Genomic DNA, 18,752 nt, shown 5'->3' on the forward strand with positions numbered 1-18,752 from the left:
TACCAGGCGTTACGATAATTTGGTTAGGAATTATTTTTACCAACACTTGGTGAGTTCTATTTGTAGGTAAGTAGTTACATTTAATTTTACATGTGAGAGATCGTACGTCATAGACATACGAAGCGTAAAATAGGTAGGTTCTTTCAATGGTCGCATTCAGGAAGTTATAATTCAATCCTCGTGTAAATCATGCTGAATTTCAAAGGTATTATACCCAGTAGGTATGTAAGTTTGGTATACCTACACACCATGCAATATTTACAAGGTATTCATTTAACTCATCATTAATCAGATAGTGTGCACGCAATTCCCATAGCTTATAAAGCGGGTGCTGTCAGTAACATTGCATTTGACCAGCAAAATGTCTAGGCTTGTGTTGTTTCTGTTTTTGATTCCGCTCTGCAGAGGGCAAGGCGAGGTAAGTACCTTCATTTATTTCAGTATTATGTTGGTATGTACCTGCATAAATTGCTATACACTTTTGTACCTTGTCAAACTCACTAACTCCATTCATTCAAAAGGTAATTTGACATGGTTCAAAAGTGTATAGCTACTAATGCAGCTGACCGTACCTACCCATAATTATGATGTTTAAATTCTACCTCTGTTTCACTCTTTGAACCTCTTTTGTATTATGACTTTATCTTGAAAGTTTAATTTTACTCCCTATCATAATAAGTTAAGTAACTAGCTACCTAAGGCCTGGGTCTCCTATTTTATGCTATATGCGGCGTCCGACTTTGGCGTAAACGTTTCGATCAATGTCCTACGGCCTACCTACGGCGTCTACGCGCCAACGTCGGCGTGTGAGGGAGACCGCATCAGTACATTTCTAACAAGCAAAGGTTTTATGAAAGAGCGTTTATGTCGTAGAACTAAAAATGCCAAGAAAGAGCACCTGAGTCACCCACTTTCGTTTGATCACATACTTTTTCCTACGGAACCCTTGTTTCACCCCCTGGGTTCCACGGAACACTATTCGGGAACCGCTACCCTATAGGATATAGGTACCTTCGTTTAGGACCAATAATGGAATTAGCTGTGGAAGATGTAATTATGGCGACCGAATGGCGTAGTGGTTACCTGGGTGTGAGTGACCCTGACTGCTATGCCGAAGGTCCCGGGTTCGATTCGGCCCGGCTGGGACAGATATTTGTTTAAAGACAGATATTTGTACTCGGGTCTTGATACTTATATTTAGTATGTATCTATCTATGTATTTGTGTACCATAACACAGGTTCTGCATAGCTTGGCTGTCGGATGGCCGTGTGTGAGATGTCCCCACATATTATTATATTATATTATTTATGTCAGGTACTACTTAATGACAATAATAACAACTATACTTAATTTTACTCACCTAACAGCAAGAAATGATGCTAAACTTCGACTCCGACATCGAAGTGTGTGAAGACGAGGACAGCCAAGCGTTTATGGACACTAAAGGCATCAAGACCGACCGCAATGAAACCGTGGCTTTCGTTACTGGATACATTGAGTTCTTCAAAGGCATGGGAGCTAATACTATGGTGAGTGAATTATAGCATGTCTATCTAAAGCTGCGTACAGACCGGCCAAACGAACGCCAACGAACGGGTTTCGTTGACCTTCGTTGCTGCAATCTGCCCTTTATTATGTATGATACGTTGGACGATCGTTGGGCCGGTCTGTACGCAGCTTAATGCAGAAACGAGATTATATATTCTTGGACTAACAGAACGCCTATATCCGCTATTGCAACACTCAAGCTTGCTGCTCCAGTTTACTCGGGAGCTGAAGATAGCTGAGAGAGCCACGTACAGGAACTTCGGCCCTTCTCAGAATTGAGTAGAACTAGTAACTGAAACCACCATGGCCTGAAAGTCTGGAAGAAATATTACGTTAGGCTAGACAGACAGGTTATAGGTGCTTTGACAATCCGGCTATTAGATCTACCTTTGATATAAGTTCGAAACTTATTTTCTCTTTCCTCCAGTCAGACCCCTTAGCATGAATTTTCATCGTGAACGTGTAGTAGAATTCATCGAGTAATTTTGTATGAAAATATGAACAGCGCCCCTGGCGGTCGGTAGCAGAACTAAAATTTCCCTACAAAATTCATCGAGTAATTTCACGTCACGTTTACGACGAAAATTCATGCTAAGGGGTCAGGCGAGAACTCTGTAAAAGTCAAGACTTGCAAAGTTACCAATCAATTAATAATATTGCCTACCCATGAACTTGTTTACAGGTGGAAATAAAGGTATTCAAGGTAGAAAACGGTCGTTCAGAAATGGTGTTTTCGTATGAAATCTGCGACCTTTGCGCTGAAATCATGGACCCGGAGAGCGACTATAAGAAGTACTTGCAGTATTTCGGGTTTCCTGAAGTATGCCCTTTTGCACCGGTAAGTCCATTCAATACTAGACTATGTTTTCCCGCGACCTTCGCTTCATGTTAAAAGGGTTCCCCGTGGGAATTCCGGGATAAAAAGTAGCCTGTGTTAATCGAGGGTGTATAGTGTAAAGGTACATGCCCATTTCATAAAAAATGGGTAAGTTTTTATCCCGTGAAAGAGTAACTGCTAACATACATAAGAAATAATATCCATTCCTACTTACATTTTTTTACCGACTTCTAGAAAAAGAGGTTGTTCTCAATTTGTCTCTACGTTTTTTATGCATGTTCACTGATATTTTCGAGTCTACTTTTTATGATTAATTAACCAGTCCCATTCTCCGTCAGGGAAACTACAAAATCCACGATCTGACGGCCGACACGAGTGAGTTACCGATCAACCCCGCCAACGCCGGCCGCTACCGGATCATTCTGACCATATTCGAAGACTCTGACGGGAGCTGCAAGAGCGACCGAACCTTCCTCTGTTGCTCGCAACTGGAGGCTCTCATTGAACCTGCTGGCACGTAGATGTGGAGCCTAATCAGCTGCCGCTACACGGGTTTGTTATCGATAAATGTCACTACATCGCGATTCGCCATAAATACGGCGCTGTGATTGATGGAAAGCGAATTTAACGAGTTTATCGATGATGATAACGAACCCGTGAAGCGGCAGCAGGAAAACTTAGGTTTTATGACTTTTGGGTTTGTAAACACATTGGATATTCACACGATGGTCTTCTGTTTATCGGCATTTGTCATTGACCTATGATTTATTTTTAAATTCTGTCCTCAACCTTCCTCATACAATCCGTTGGTAATTGTGTGACTAGTTTAAACAATGGTTTACTTACCCTTTAAACAAAAAATTCAGCTTTGGTTTGGGGATGTTGATGTTGTTATATAAAGATTCTTACCAAGAACGTTGTGATGATGCAGCCTTCGTCACAACGTTTTTGTTTTTCAAATATTACAATGTGTTTCCTTACCTAACTACGTTTGTTTTAATTAGTTTAAGATAAGATTAGGTTTTATTGAATTATATGTGTTTGTTTAACTAAAATTTACTCTTTTAATTACTAAGTGATAATTTACAGTCATCCTTTCTCTTGATTGCATTTTATATACTGTAAGATTACTGTAATGTTATTATATTATTTATAAATAATAAAATTATCTTCACAAATAACTAGGTAAGCTTAACATGTTATGATAAAGATTAGGATCATTTTATCAATAGGATCATAAAAATATACAGCGTATGACTGAGGACAAAAAAACATCGATACTATTTATTTATATTTACTGTAAAAGACCAACCTTCTATATATCTCAATCGTCAGGTTCGTTTACATTATCTTCTTTACTGGAAACGTAGTCTATTGCTTCTTTCTCCCTCTTCCTTTCCTTCGATCTAGATTTCTGACTAGGCCTGTGGGATTACCACGCTAGCTTGTTAAATGTTAAATGTGACGTAACTTCGTTCGTTCTGACGTTCATAAAATAGGCCCGTTTCCATGGTAATAATATGCATGTTTCCTAAATTAGGTATAGGTAATTTTTATCCGCTTTACAGAAGATAAAAATATGAGACTATCGCTGAGTTGCAGAAAGGAACTTTAAGCTAATGATGACCTTAAATGTATACCTGCCTAAGGCAGGCTGCCTTGCTTTGACAGTATACGGACAGAAAGAGACAGACATAGATTTAATGCCGACATTAGCTTAAAGTGCCTTTCTGCAACTCAGCGTATAAAATATAGTTTTAAATATTAAAACCTAGGAAATTGAACGCATGAACGCACACACGTAAGTTGGTGTTTTTGTGTGTTGGACTGTGCGTGTTTTCTAAAGAAACTGACCCCTTAGCATGAATTTTCATCGTGAACGTGAAGTAGAATTCATCGAGTAATTTTGTATGAAAATATGAACAGCGCCCTTGGCGGTCTGTAGCAGAACAAAAATTTTCCTACAAAATTCATCGAGTAATACTTCACGTTCACGATGAAAATTCATGCTAAGGGGTCTGATGTTTGATAGGCGAACAACGTTTGGTGTTAATCGTAACGAGTAAAAATACATGTATTATTTTTATACCTTCTTACCGAGAAGACTTGGATATATCTTCTTCTGCATCTTCAGATTCCTCCTCGTCATTGGGACTGAATTTAAAAAGCAGTGATTAAATAACTGGTGATGATGCTGACATCATTAATATATGTAAGTACTTACATAATAATAATAATAAAAACTGAAATAATTCTGTAAAATATGTTGATATCTTACTTTTCATCATCATCATCATCTCTGAAATTTAAGTTTTCATTTCTTATTAGAAACTGTTTTTAGTAAGATAGAAATTAATGTTTGATGGAGTAGAGTTCCACAAAAAGTTTGGAACGTAATGCTAGTTTTTTGGTTTTTTTTTGTAATGTAACTTACGTAAACGGGTAAACGTGTTCTGGAGTGGTGGCTGCGACTAGGCAAACGTAGTGTGGAACGCCCTCCGGCTAGATGGGGTGACGACTTGCGAACGGTGTCTGGTAATGATTAGATTCGGAAAGCTAAAGATCGCATCCAGTGGCGTGCTTTGGGAGAGGCCTACGTCCAGCAGTGGACTGCTATAGGCTGATGATGATGATGTAACTTACGCATCGATTCCTGTCCAATCTACATTGATCTCATCATGTGTAACTCCTGTACGGAACACTCTACGGCATGATTCTCTGAAATTTTATGTGAAATACATGATTAAAAAAACATACACTCACACCTTGTACTAATGTACTCCCTTGCGAGGTATGCAGAGGTGCATTGCTGCACCCACTTTTCGCCAGAGTGTTGTGTTAGTCCCAATGTAATAGGGGGCGGGCCTATTGCCATTTTACGGGCACATCCAAGACCTGAGAACAAATATCTGTGTTTAAACAAATATCTGCCCCTGCCGGGAATCGAACCCGGGACCTTCGGCTCAGTAGTCAGGGTCACCAACCACTACGCCATTCGGTCGTCGTGAAATACATGATTAAAATAAAAAAAAATAAAGTGTATATTTTTCAAGGATCAAATCATCACCATACACTTACTACGAGTATTTTATACATGTCATTGTATTTAGCTCACACACGTGTCATGTTCATGCCCATTGTTCAGCTTATCTATTATTAAATTTTAAGTACTTAGATATTTCATTCGTTTGAACTTACATAGTATCCTTATTAATGGAGCATGAAATGAACTGTCTGTTCACATAAACTGATGTGTATAGGAAAGGTCCACGGCAACTGTGGCTCTTTGGATCAATTTTACATGCAGATATTACTCCAGTGACATATTCTTTTCCCTTATACTTGACAATCAAAGGTCCTCCATGATCATTCTGCAAAACATCATCGAAGTAACGCGTTGGCCGTTTAAGAATTTATATTACTTTGATCAGTCGATATACTCGTTTGATAATACATAAAAAAAAAAACACAAAACACGCACTCACGCCTTGTACTAATGTACTCCCTTGCGGGGTAGGCAGAGGACAGTGCACTGCTGCACCCACTTTTCGCCAGAAATACATAATGATGATTAGATAAAACAAATCGATTATAAATTCTATTTTACTAATTGTATTCATGACGTATGGTGCAGAGACGTGGACACTGACGGTAGTACTGGTCTACCGATTTAAAGTCGCTCAGCGTGCTATGGAGAGAGCTATGCTTGGGGTTTCTCTGATAGATCGTATCATTAATTAGGTTATCCGTCAGAGGACTACGGTTACCGACATAGCTGTCAAAATATGCAAGCTGAAGTTGCAGTGGGCTGGTCATATCTGCCGAAGAACCGATAACCGTTGGGGTAGGCGAGTTCTCGAGTGGAGACCACGAACAGGCAAACGAAGCGTGGGACGCTCTCCTGCCCGCTGGACTGACGACCATAGGCAGGTAGCCGGTAGTGGTTGGATGAGGAAGGCCAAGGACCGAGTGTTGTGGCGCTCCTTGGGAGAGGCCTTTGTCCAGCAGTGGATGATTATTTGCTTATGATGATGATGATTCTTAAAATTTTCAATAATTTAATTTTAATTATTTATAGTATTTGCCAGGCGTATAAACTTACAGTAACATGGAGATATTTTGAAGCTACATCCGAAGTAGATGGTATTTGAATGTCTGATATATTATGACTTACTTCGCAAAATCCTCCAAGAGTGGTTCGTCTACCGGAAACATCATCTGGTGCTATCAGATGGTGACCAAGATCCACTGTCATGTTATTGAGATCAGCTTCTGAATATGATCCTACGTCATTCTGCCGTCTTGCAGCTTCCAGGTCTGTGCACTTGGCATATTGTGTCTGTAATTATTAAGATGATTTAATAATATCTCCTATCAACATATTTCAAAGTATTATCAAATATCATACATACATCACAAAGTTCACTTTGAGGCGATATGACATCTTTAGTACAGATCATGTAGGTATGTATGATTTCCCTAAATCTTGAGGCCCATTTCTTAGCGCAACGTTTATTATCCATGACACAAACTTTAGCTTCGTTTAGACTTTCAGAATTAATTGTTTTGAAATCTTTCTGTCTTCTGTAAACTCCCTGAAATAAAAACCTTTTCAAATAGATGAATAAGTTAAACGTTATCTTGTTTTATAGCAATAAGTGTTACCTCTCTGAATTGTCCTGTGCTGCCCCATCCAGCAATATAACTCTTAGTTCCTGCTTTTTCTAGAAGCTTAGTAACATTATTGATCAAAATTGGAGCTGTAGCAAACTCGCAGCCTCTTTCAACTTTCTTGAAATTAAACCTCTTATTAACTTTCACAATAGCGATATCATTTGAGGCCCACTTTGCGCTGTCTTCGAAGTCGAATTTATACTCTGCAATCAAATTTAAGTTAAGAAATCAGATCTCACGATCAAAATTATTCAAAGTTCATCTTAGTTGAACCTACTTTTGGGTACACATTTCCAGATTACTCTCCGCCTGTTCTTGCAAACGCAATCGTTGCATTTGTGCTTTGAAAGGTCCACATATTTGGTTGTCCCAGAGACGATGTAGAAATGATCTGCGTCTTCAACGCAAGCCGCTGACGTCAGCACAAAGTACTCGTGGACGATGACTCCACCGCACAACCAGCCTTTGTATTTGTGGACTTTCGCTGATTTCTTCGTCAATTGTAGGTAAACCTGTATGGATAATCATAAAGATAAAAGTGTATAGCAACATTAACACATTGTAAGACATTCAAAGTTAAATAAAAAGTTAAATATCTTTAATAAAATAGTGAAAGTTCTTTTATAATCTTATCTCGTACTTATTATAATTTATAGAACATAACGTAGGTACCATGTAAGGTCTTTTTCCAGCGGCAACTTTACTTGAGCGTAATATTCTTCTAGTATCAATAATGGTTTCATTCTCGAATTTCCAGTCTGCGTCGTCTATATCTAGAAGGTCTTCTTGGACTACCGAGTTATTTGCTTTATAAGCATCGTCTTGAGAACGAAATTCTGCTGAATCATTTATGGCAGTTTGGTTATTATTTACGGTAGGACTTGTTCTTGTTATATTTACTGCATTATGATTGTTATCCGCTGGGTTTACTCTGGTTGAATCTGTATTAGGTACAGGACTCGCACTACTTGGTGATAGATTACTGTCCACGGTGCTGTATTCAGTCTTTTCAGCTGGTTTCCTCGTCGTTTCATCAGCGAAAACGACTCCTGAAAATAATTATATATATAATGGCTGGTTTTAATATAGGTGGATAGATTTATCTATCTATCTTATTAAATTGATAATGTGGTTGTCTTTACTAAAATCTAAGGTTAGACAGTAACAGCCACATCACTTCGTGATGTCCAGTTAGCATTCATTTGGCAAAAAATCTGCAATAATTCATCACATCAGACTTACTACCATTGCTTTCTTTACTTTTATTTCTTTATGTTTAAGGTTACCTGTAAGAGATCGCTCTAAGCGATAAGGTAGCCTATTGTTCATTGTTCCTAGTTTATAAGTTCTCTTTGTATGTTTTAATTTGTGGTGTTCAATAAAGATATATTCTATTCTATTCTATTCTAGATATGGAGCTCCAAGTTAAATACCTTGATGATAGCTTTTTTAGTGTCTGTTTCCACTTCAGGTAGCAACACCGTTATATATAGTCCACTGAGATTGAGTTTCTACCGAAATTCTGACAAGATCTTATCGCACCCCTGCAGTCGTGGCACGGGTTCGTTATCGACGTCGATAAACTGGTTTAATGCGCGTTGAACCAAAACAGCGCCGTTTTGATGGTTAATCGCGATATAGTGACGTTTATCGACGTCAATATTTAACCCATGTAGCAGCAGCTGAACCCTGAACGATCCAATTTCATACATACCTGATGATAATAAACAGAAAAGAGCCAAACTATTAGAATAATCCATCTCAAATCATAACTCAGTTTAAAAAAATGTTTGAATCGGCAGTTGTAATAGTACAGAAGAAAATATTAAGAATTATATTTTTTTATTACCCTTCACTGATTTTCATCTGATTTTACGCGTGAAGGAATCCAATTAAATTAAACTTCCTTTGATACCTACTAAAAATTCCGAAAGTAAATGAAATGAAAATGCCTATACCTACTTACATACTGTAAATATTATTAGGTAGGTATGTAATCAAGGTAAGACACTGGTATAATTAATACTAAACTAATTATTACTTGTAGGTACTTCTTTAACTAACTAGAAGCTAATTATACATAGGATCTCTAACCAATTTTACAGAAGAGCCAAAAAACTGGTCACTTTCATATTGCGTATTACGTATAGTTAGTAAGAGAGCCCACGACCAAAATTTTTGTCTCATAGCAATAAGGCAAAAACCGCATCAAATCGATAGATACGATTTTCCTTTACTAGAAAACACCAGATATATATCCTCGTAGCGTTTGATCTGACCGAATTTTCAAAATAGTCAAAGAATTATACCGTTCTGATAGGTGAAAAATTTCACACTCAGGGCCATCAGCAGAGGGTTCACCATTTAGCTGAATGTGACTTAGATAGGTCGGCTGTCCCATTTTAAAACACAGTAACAGCCATGAGACAAAATGTTCAGGAGAGCCAAAAAACGTTTTTGTACCTTCATTTCAATGCCCTGGTAAAACTATGATAGATATCTGAACAAATATAAGCTTAAAAGAAGCGGCAGAACCTAGGCTTTATATACAATACTATTTCATTTAAATATGACTAAAATTGTTGCTGTAATGCACAAAAGAAAACACTTACTAGGTTTTATATGGTTTTCTCACCCTAAAACCGCCCTCACTGACCATTTCATAACCTAGTAAGGGCCATTATTGTGTCATTTAAGACAAGTTAAGTATATTGAAATTGCAATAATTGCGTAATAATTATTACGCAATTATTGCATTTGAAATTATTCAATTATGAAATTTCATTTTTTATATGTTTGGGATCCTTCACATATTATAAATCCAATTTTGCAGCACTTTTACACGACGGCACTATAAGTAATAGCTGAAATACGGGCATATTTTTATGTTTGTTTTTTTGTTTTATGTAAATGAATTAAATAGCCATATTCAGAAGGCTCTAACATGAAAATTATTTATGGCTGCCTTCAATTAGACAATATTTCCTAAATTTCTATCTAAAAATCAGTTTTATAACTTGTTTTTTTTTTGTTTATGCAAAATAGGGCTAGTAGAAAGGTTCTAACGAGAAAGGTCTCTATAGCTTTTATAAAGAAGACAAAATTTACTTATGTTCTACTTTTAATTCAACTCTCTAGGTTTCATTGGTGCAAAGATACAGGTTCTGAAATGTCTGATATTTTGTTCGAAAAAAGTGTTAGTAATAATGTATGCCATTTGTGACTTACTAAAATTAACGGACGATTTTAAAATGGTCAATGGCGCTTACTAGGTTTTGAAATGGTCAGCAAAGGACCTGCTGACCATTTCAAAACCTAGTAAGCGCCATTGACCATTTTAAAACCTAGTAAGTCATTTTCACTTGTTTTAAAATGGTTGGTGGCTCTTACTATGTTTTGAAATGGTTTTCGTGGCATTTTTGATTTCGCAGGGTGGAGTTACTAGGTTTTTAGAAATTTTATTTTCGTTTCTAAGCGGTTTTTTGATATTCTGACAATGCAGTTTTGTGCGGAATCGCCTAAAATAATGTATAAATCAAAGACCCGTTTTTTTTAGGGTTCCGTAGCCAAAATGGCAAAAACGGAACCCTTATAATTTCGTCATGTCCGTCTGTCCGTCTGTCCGTCTGTCCGTCTGTCACAGCCGATTTACTCGGAAACTATAAGTACTACAGTGATGAAATTTGATGGGAATATGTGTTGTATGAACCGCTACAAAAATATGACACTAAATAGTAAAAAAAAGAATTGGGGGTGGGGCCCCCCATACATGTAACTGAGGGATGAAATTTTTTTTTTCGATGTACATACCCGTGTGGGTTATCAATGGAAAGGTCTCTTAAAATGATATAAAGTTTTCTAAAAAACATTTTTCTTAAAGTGAACGGTTTTTGAGATATCAGCTCTCAAAGTCGTAAGAAGTATGTCCACCCCCCTCTATTTTTATAACTACGGGGTATAAAATTCTAAAAAAAATAGAGGTGATGCATGCTAATTAATTCTTTCAACGATTTTTGGTTTGATCAAAGTATCTCTTATAGTTTTTGAGATAGGTTGATTTAACTGTAATTTTGCTGCTACGGAACCCTTTGTGCGCGAGCCCGACTCGCACTTGGCCGGTTTTTTAAAGTTGGCGGTTACTGTGTTTTGAAATGGGACAGCCGAGGTGTACCTTGTGTGGCGGTCAAGTTGGTCCCCGCCTGCGATACTTTCCATCAACATTGGGGCTTGTTTTCATATTTTTAGCGTGCAGTCGTAGTCGGGTTTTTTGTTTGTTAATAATTATATTTTTTTATTTGTAACTTTTTAGTTGTTTTTATTTTATGAATTTGTATGTTAGTAGTCGAGTTTTAGTTTATTAACATTTTTTATTTCAATAATTTTGATGTTGTGATTTAAATACCTACAGTATGAATATTTTTGTAATGTGCTAATCAAGCCCTTTCATTTGATACCCTACACGGCATTGTTGCAAAAAATATTATTTTTTCGATCATCACTTTATGTCCTCTAGAGGGCGCTTTATACATTTTGATATAACGTCACATAGCCTATAACCATCGCGCAATCAATACGCTTCTAACGATACCTCATACATCAAAATCTATCAAGCCGTTTAGTAGTAGTATTAGTATAGTACTCGTTATTCTATGATGGCATATTTGAGTTTCAGCTTTTGCTCAGTAGATGGCAGTAACATAGTTTAATGCTACTCGACAAAAGGTGGCGCTGTATGTCACTTAACTTCAATGGATGAAACCATCACGCTGCGTTTTGCATGAAATAGGGTATTTCCATGGTATGAAAATCAAAATTCTATTTCATCATCATCATCATCAGCCAATAATCATCCACTGCTGGACATTGGCCTCTCCCAAGGAGCGCCACAACACTCGGTCCTCGGACTCCTCGGCCTTCCTCATCCAACCACTACCGGCTACCCGCCTAAGGTCGTCAGTCCAGCGGGCAGGAGGGCGTCCCACGCTGCGTTTGCCTGTTCGTGGTCTCCATTCGAGAACCCGCCTACCCCAACGGTTATCGGTTCTTCGGCAGATATGACCGAAATGATATGAAATTCTATTTAACTTATCCGTATTTTAGGGAATTTTAAAATATTGAAATCGTCCATGCGTTCATAAAATAGGCCTGTTTCTATGGTATAATAATATGCATGTTTCCTAAGTTAGGTATAATTTTGTGTCCGCCTTACAGAAGATAAAAATATGAGACTAGTTTTAAATATTTAAACTTAGGAAACTGGTATAGGTATGATATGAACGCATGAACGCACACACGTAACTGTTTGTTAGACTGTGCGTGTTTTCTAAAGAAACTGTGCAGCGATCACAGGATTCGATACTATTTTCGGATCTACACAATCATATGGTAAAAACAAATGTTACTTTGGAACTGACAAATTTGCCTTACATTTTGACAGTGACAGTTGACGATACTGTTCTTTTTCCATACGTTTGTGTAGTTTCGAAAATAGTTTCGAATCCTGTGATCGCTGCACTGAGCACCGAACGTTACGATACGGATTTGCGCAACGCGAGGCAGTGTGAGTGTGTGGACTGCCTTATGGTAAGCTTCTACCTATCGGTATCGTACGTATCGGACCAAACGGATTGTCATAAACGTGTGCAGAAACGGCGTCGGCAATGCTGATGAAGTGGACGCACTTGTGTGAATTACAAATTCACATAATTATAACATGTAAAGAATATTGAATGCGATGCGTCCGTTACGTACGATGCAGAAAAGTGGAGCTTAACTTTACACTCAGTCTCAGCACTCATGAATGGAAAGCGTGAGAGTCTGAAGAGAGGTTAAGAATAATATAACTTATAAGTAGGTACAAGATTATAGATAATTTTGTAATGTCGAGAGGAACTACTCTTAATAATGTAAGTAGGTATAATCTTAATAAGTAGGTAGGTACTTATAGAAAAAAATACATCTCGCAATACGATTGTTTATACATATATATTGCACACTTAGTGAGTTTCACTTTACTTTAATTATGCAGGTATAGGTAGGTACAGTAGGGTGCCCTGCCCATACAAAAGATGGTAATCCTAAACTTTGTTATTCAGATCCCGGTGATCCAATGGTACCCAGACACGATATTTAATTAGTACCTAAGTACCTAAAAGTTAACACGCACCTACAAAAAAATTAAGCATAGCCTAAAAAATAGTTATTTGTAATTTTATAAAAAAAGCTGTTCCCGCGCGTTTCGCTTCGCCTTAAAAAGTTTTCCCGTGGGAATTCCGGGATAAAAAGTAGCCTATGTTCTTTCCCAGGGTCTAAACCGTATGTATACCAAATTTCATTCAAATCCGTTCAGTAGTTTTGGCGTGAAAGAGTAACAGACAGACAGACAGACAGACAGACAGACAGACAGACAGACAGACAGACACAGTTTATTATATAGTTAGGATATTCAATACCAAGCAGTTGAGGACTACTTATTTCATAAGTGAAAGTATGTAATTTGGAAAATCGGTGAATATTACTATTTTTGGGCAAGAATATTAGGTATTAAGTTGTTATTTTAAACAGAATATTTTCTACGCATAGAATGGTAAAGTGTTTTTTAATAAATTATAATTTGGTTATCATTTTGGATAATAACTATCTTTGGTGTAGGTATGCTAAATTACTTTAGTATGTCCTATCTACCTAAATACTAAAGTACTAATAAACCGATGCAGTTAATTTTCTTCGTATAAGATGGGATACTTTTATATTTATAGGTAGGTAGGTATTACTACAATATCAACTCGGAAAGAGATCGTCTCCGTTTCCACTTAATTTTGATGCAAAAACCACTTCAATCGCTTCAATCCCAATTACGGCACCGTATACCTTAGGTGGTAGTGAAGCTGCTTCCGAAGCTAGGGGCCGCGGGTTCGAATCCCGCCCAGTGCAAACATTCGTGTGATGAGCGTGTGTTTGCCTTGTGTCTGGTTGTCTTTTATCTATTTAAGTAATATGTATATCTATCTATTTACCAATCTGTTTAGATATATCAGCTATCCGACATCCATAACACAGGTTCTGCCTAGCTTTGGGTCCGATGGCCGTGTGTGAGATGTCCCCACATATTTATTTATTATTTAATCCCAAAACCTTATAACACCATGTACTTACCATAAGTATACACTTAGATATCAAACTAGTGTTTCTGTTTCCTACCAAGAAAACAATAGCATTATCTCCCACAAACCCGCATCGGCCCAACTGTCTGCCCATTCGATATCATAAACAACATATCTGCAACAATACTTTACCGCTACTATCTATGACCATAACGTGATCTATTTTATTATAAAGTGCATTGTCTGCCTCGGAGAAGCGCGGTGTACCAGCGACGTAAATAATTTAACTGTCTTAAAAGATTCAAAAATAGTTTCCTAACAATGCCCAATGTAATATGTGGACCATTTGTCAGCCCGTAACTAGATTTAAACGCTCGCCGCTCGCTCGGCTACGCCCACTTTAAACGTCTCTACGTCTCTTTCTAACCCGTGTTTTATCAGTATCCGCGACGTATAGTCATCTCTTTCGTACTAAAAGTCTACAGGATGTTTATGCGGCCACAGGCCGGTTCCAAATTGGAGTATAGAATAGTCGTGTCTGCAGAAATGTGAGCTCTTTTAAGCAGGCGTAAAGGTTGGGTTTCGATCATTGATAGGCTTGTGTGGGGGCTCAATTGAACCGTAACACCCCAGAAAGAGACGGGGCTACCATTCAGTTTAAGTTAGTGGGTCCAAACGAGTTTTTATGTTTGAAAATCGTATTAAGCTTTTGTTGGAAACTGTTACAGTCAGCAGGCGTAGTTGTGTGGTCAAACAGACTCGAACTATTGGGTTCGAGAGGTGGGGCGTGCGATTGGGCCCGGCGATATTGAGTTGCGATTCGGTATACCGCGGGCGGACGCGTGTCGTGCGCTTTTAAGCTCATTTAATACTTATACGCTACAGTTGAGTAAAAGCTGCAACAAATTAATTGTTTTAACTATAACATTGCAATAAAAATATAGTTGAATTAAATAGTGTTTGCAACAATGCGTGTGTCTACAAACTAAAATAAAAAACCAGTGTCAGTGTTAAAACTTTCGGAAACTTTTGTAAAAAAAATGTCGTCAGTGCATTCTGATGAGGACCAGGAGGAGATCAACGTGGACTCCGACAGCCGGCTGTCGGGCCACGACAGGAGTGTGTCAGAAGATCGAGATTCGGAGCACAGCTTCCACGACCGCTACCGGGATTCCCCCAATGACCACATGACAGATACGCAACCCAGGGTCAACCTGCCCTTCAGCATATCCAGACTGCTCGGCAAACACTTCGAAGAGATCAGCGAGAAGCGAAGGATCTCCGGCGAAAGCGACGACCGAAGTGAAGACACCGGCTCAGAAAGTGCGAAAGAAACTGACTCAAAAGACGCGTCAAATCTGCCGTTGAACTTCTCGCATTCGCAAGGACTGTATCCTAACTCGGGGTTGTTCAGGCCCGGGTTTGGTGGTTACGGGTTCGGGGGTAACCCGGGGGTGGTTCGGGTGCCGGCTCACAGGGCTCTGGGGGCGCTGGGGGCGTGGGGGGTGGCTCTGGACCCCATGAGGCAGGCGGCCGCCGCGGCGTTCGCTCACCAGGTCGTCAAGGATAGACTGAACGGTGAGTGTCTTATTGGATTCTTGTAATCGTGGATATTAATTTATAGGTGTTAAAATGAGTAATAAGTGTATAAGAGGTGCATGATGCATAAAATAAATAATCTTCTCGAAGAAAGCAGTCCGCTTCTGTGAAGGTGTACTAGGTGTGTAGAATTCTAATCTAAGCCACCACCACCACCACATAGGACGGTATGTGTTATAGATAACCCGAAAAGCAGACACATGAAAAAAGAGCATATTTTTACTATTTTATTTAAACAAGGAGAAGTTATCCAGCTTTGGAAAAAATAATTTCAATTAGTTTTGGAGCTTTGTGTTAATAGGCATTGATCAAATTAATATTTTCGATATCACTTAAATAGATAAACAGTTTAGAGTATCACCCGTCGTTTCCCTTTTACCAATAACTAGGCAAAATGATGGTGGATCCCACATCGTTTTTGAACGATTGACGGACTTTATATCCCATTGAGAACAAAAACCAATGAAAAATTTGAAGTAGTCAAGCTCTATTAAGGGTTGAAGGCAATAGAATGCGAAACACTATTTAAAGTAACACATATTTACCTACGTCACTTACAAAACATAAAAGTATGTTGAGTTTTCTCTCTAAATACACTCACGAGCATTGAAGTCCAGTCACATAATTATGGAACTTCAATGGCAGTTAGAACTTTTACATTGCACTTGAGTGTAATAATTCTGTAGTCGTAGTGGTAGTAGTACTCTCACCGGGTTTGATTCCTGGCTGCGGCAGGTAAAATGTACCGCTTCCTAGCACTAGAAGTATTAATTATTAGGTAAAACAATAGACATAATTCAGATGATAATGTTAAAAGGACTATAAAATTAATTGTTTTTACTATAACATATTTGGCAACTAGCGACGACCAGTTCATAGAAATACATACAGTCCAAGTATGAAGTTCTGAAAACGGAGATGAATTCTAACTAATGTAAAAAACCGTATTTAATCAATCTAATCTAATCTATTACTTTTAAATAAAGCACAAATCCGTTAAAAAGGTAATATCAAAAGGTAATTTTATTTTTAAACTGTAACTTTTGTAAATGGTCGATGCTAAATAACTGACAATGATAAAAAGTCTTTGGAAAAACGCACTCTTTATTTTCATGACTTCATAAATGGAGTGTCAAGCAGTAGTGACGTTACGACTTTCCTCAGTGGTTACGACACGTCGCGTCGCCTGCTGCAACCTCATGTCGCTTACTGCCAATTTGCACCCTTACTCACCTACCTAAGTAGTTAATTTACGGAGAGCACGATTGCGTAAGATTACCCGAACTATTAGCAGTCAGGGTGGTCACAGAGATACAGGGTGTTATATTTTATACGAAAGAGGGTCCAGTGTGGTGTCTCGGGTTTTTTTGTTTAATGTATTTTATGGCAGGGAATTTAGTATGGATGGAAGGTGATACTCAATAAATGCAGCGCATACGAAATCATTTGCGATTCGATGTTGATTTAGAACTGTTTTTGTGATCTTGTAGGATAACGTAGATAAAAAAACACTGTTAATATTAAGTAGGTATTATAACTTATAACGTAAGTCATATAAAAACTATAACGCATTAATCAGACTATTTGTACTTACTTCACATCATGATTGCTACGTACCGTACAGATAAATTACATTTACTCACTTGCGCTGACTAATTACTTACCATAAATATGCCACAATCCACAATAGAAAGTGCAATTTAAAAAGGTCACACAAAAACACAGCCAAAAAAACTACACTAACACCTATGTGTCTTATCTCAAGAGAGCAAAAACCGTAACTACCGAAGTCAATAGACTAGACAAAAAGTGCCCTTTTTACAAAAAAAATCCTTTCCCCATCGCCACTTCCGTCGATTTGCAGAAATAATGACACACCCTGTACAGTTATTACTACCGTCGCATCTACAGGGTGGTCTAAATAATAGAGTTGTAGTTATTAGTGCGAGCGATGTTTGTTCAAAAGCGTGATTAATAGTTTTGTTCCTGTTAAATATATTTATGTTTGCATAATTGAACGGCGGACAATTATTTATTGCCGAAGATACAATGTTTTGTCATTTAAATGTCATTTAAAAAGCAAGTTATAGCTTTATTTCAGTTGTTTAGTTAGTAGTAGTCTGTAACAGTAAGAAGGGGGTTGCTATGTAACACCTATTTGAGAATAGAATGAAACCATAATTATATTTCAAAGTCAAATTATAACGTTAGTCTTCCTCTACATACCTACATATCTACAAGGCGATACAGGCATATTTAACTGTTCCAATAGATGATTTTTCACTTTCAATATGTTAAAGTACTTTATAACATTACATCTACATATTACATCCGTTGTTTTTGCGGTAACATTCTCTCAAACCACTTATATGTATAGCATCACTAAAAGTCACCATAACGCCGTCTGAGACAAAACCGTTGGGGCAATCGGAAACAATTCAATTATTGATCACGACTCATGAGACACCGAAGATGAGTTCTGTGACATGATTACAAGGGACGAGGCGCCTGCACGGTGGACGTGACGAAAAAAAAACACAATAAAAAAAACAAAAAAGGACAATAAGCAGGTAGGTTACTCTAGTTTGAGAAAAATGAAGAAGGAGAGATGTGTCACGCAATCGGTTCATTTACTGCTATATATATAGTAGTAAATGAACCGATATGTATATAGTATATATTATAGTAGTATCTTTCGGTAACTCACAGTTACTTTCATACTATTTTAGCAGAATGCAAGTTTTTAAGTGTCAAAATCGTATTACTATCATACGATTTTGACAGCTATTGATAGATAGTGTATTGAAACTAGCACTTAATGCTAAGAGATAGAGTCATGGTTCGCGCAAAGGTGCTAAGTAAATAAGATTTTTGTGGGCTAGAGTGACCCTAGGTTCGTGACGTCACTTCAAAGCACGCTATGGATAATTAGTTGTTTTTTTAAAATATTTGTGACAGAAGTATTTGGGTCATCTTTTTGGGTAAAACT

At 37.8% G+C, this 18,752-nt stretch overlaps 3 protein-coding genes across 3 annotated transcripts in view; 2 read left to right on the top strand and 1 right to left on the bottom strand.

Annotated features, from left to right (window-relative positions):
* Positions 1-291: 291 nt before the first annotated feature.
* LOC105387030 lies at positions 292-3,442 on the top strand. Its single transcript, XM_011557701.3, has 4 exons — positions 292-418; positions 1,369-1,530; positions 2,232-2,387; positions 2,726-3,442. The coding sequence occupies exons 1-4, from the start codon at positions 362-364 to the stop codon at positions 2,906-2,908; spliced, it is 558 nt and encodes a 185-aa protein (XP_011556003.2). The 5' UTR covers positions 292-361; the 3' UTR covers positions 2,909-3,442.
* Positions 3,443-3,946: 504 nt separating this feature from the next.
* Positions 3,947-8,821, bottom strand: LOC105387029. Its single transcript, XM_048630462.1, has 8 exons — positions 8,776-8,821; positions 7,734-8,110; positions 7,339-7,573; positions 7,053-7,264; positions 6,800-6,982; positions 6,562-6,726; positions 5,586-5,758; positions 3,947-5,105 (listed from the first exon to the last, which is right to left on the bottom strand). Exons 1-8 carry the CDS (start codon positions 8,819-8,821, stop codon positions 5,027-5,029), a joined length of 1,470 nt encoding a protein of 489 aa, XP_048486419.1. The 3' UTR covers positions 3,947-5,026.
* A 5,902-nt stretch (positions 8,822-14,723) lies between these two features.
* The window catches only part of LOC119692140 (T-cell leukemia homeobox protein 2), a 34,142-nt gene continuing 30,113 nt past the window's right edge, over positions 14,724-18,752 (top strand). The window contains exon 1 of the mRNA XM_048630680.1: positions 14,724-15,742. Coding sequence (XP_048486637.1) covers positions 15,205-15,742 — 538 coding nt within the window. The 5' untranslated portion in view covers positions 14,724-15,204. The remainder of the gene's footprint in view (positions 15,743-18,752) is intronic.

This window comes from Plutella xylostella, chromosome 26 (genome assembly GCF_932276165.1).
Source record: "Plutella xylostella chromosome 26, ilPluXylo3.1, whole genome shotgun sequence".
Classification (NCBI taxonomy): Eukaryota; Metazoa; Arthropoda; class Insecta; order Lepidoptera; family Plutellidae; genus Plutella; species Plutella xylostella.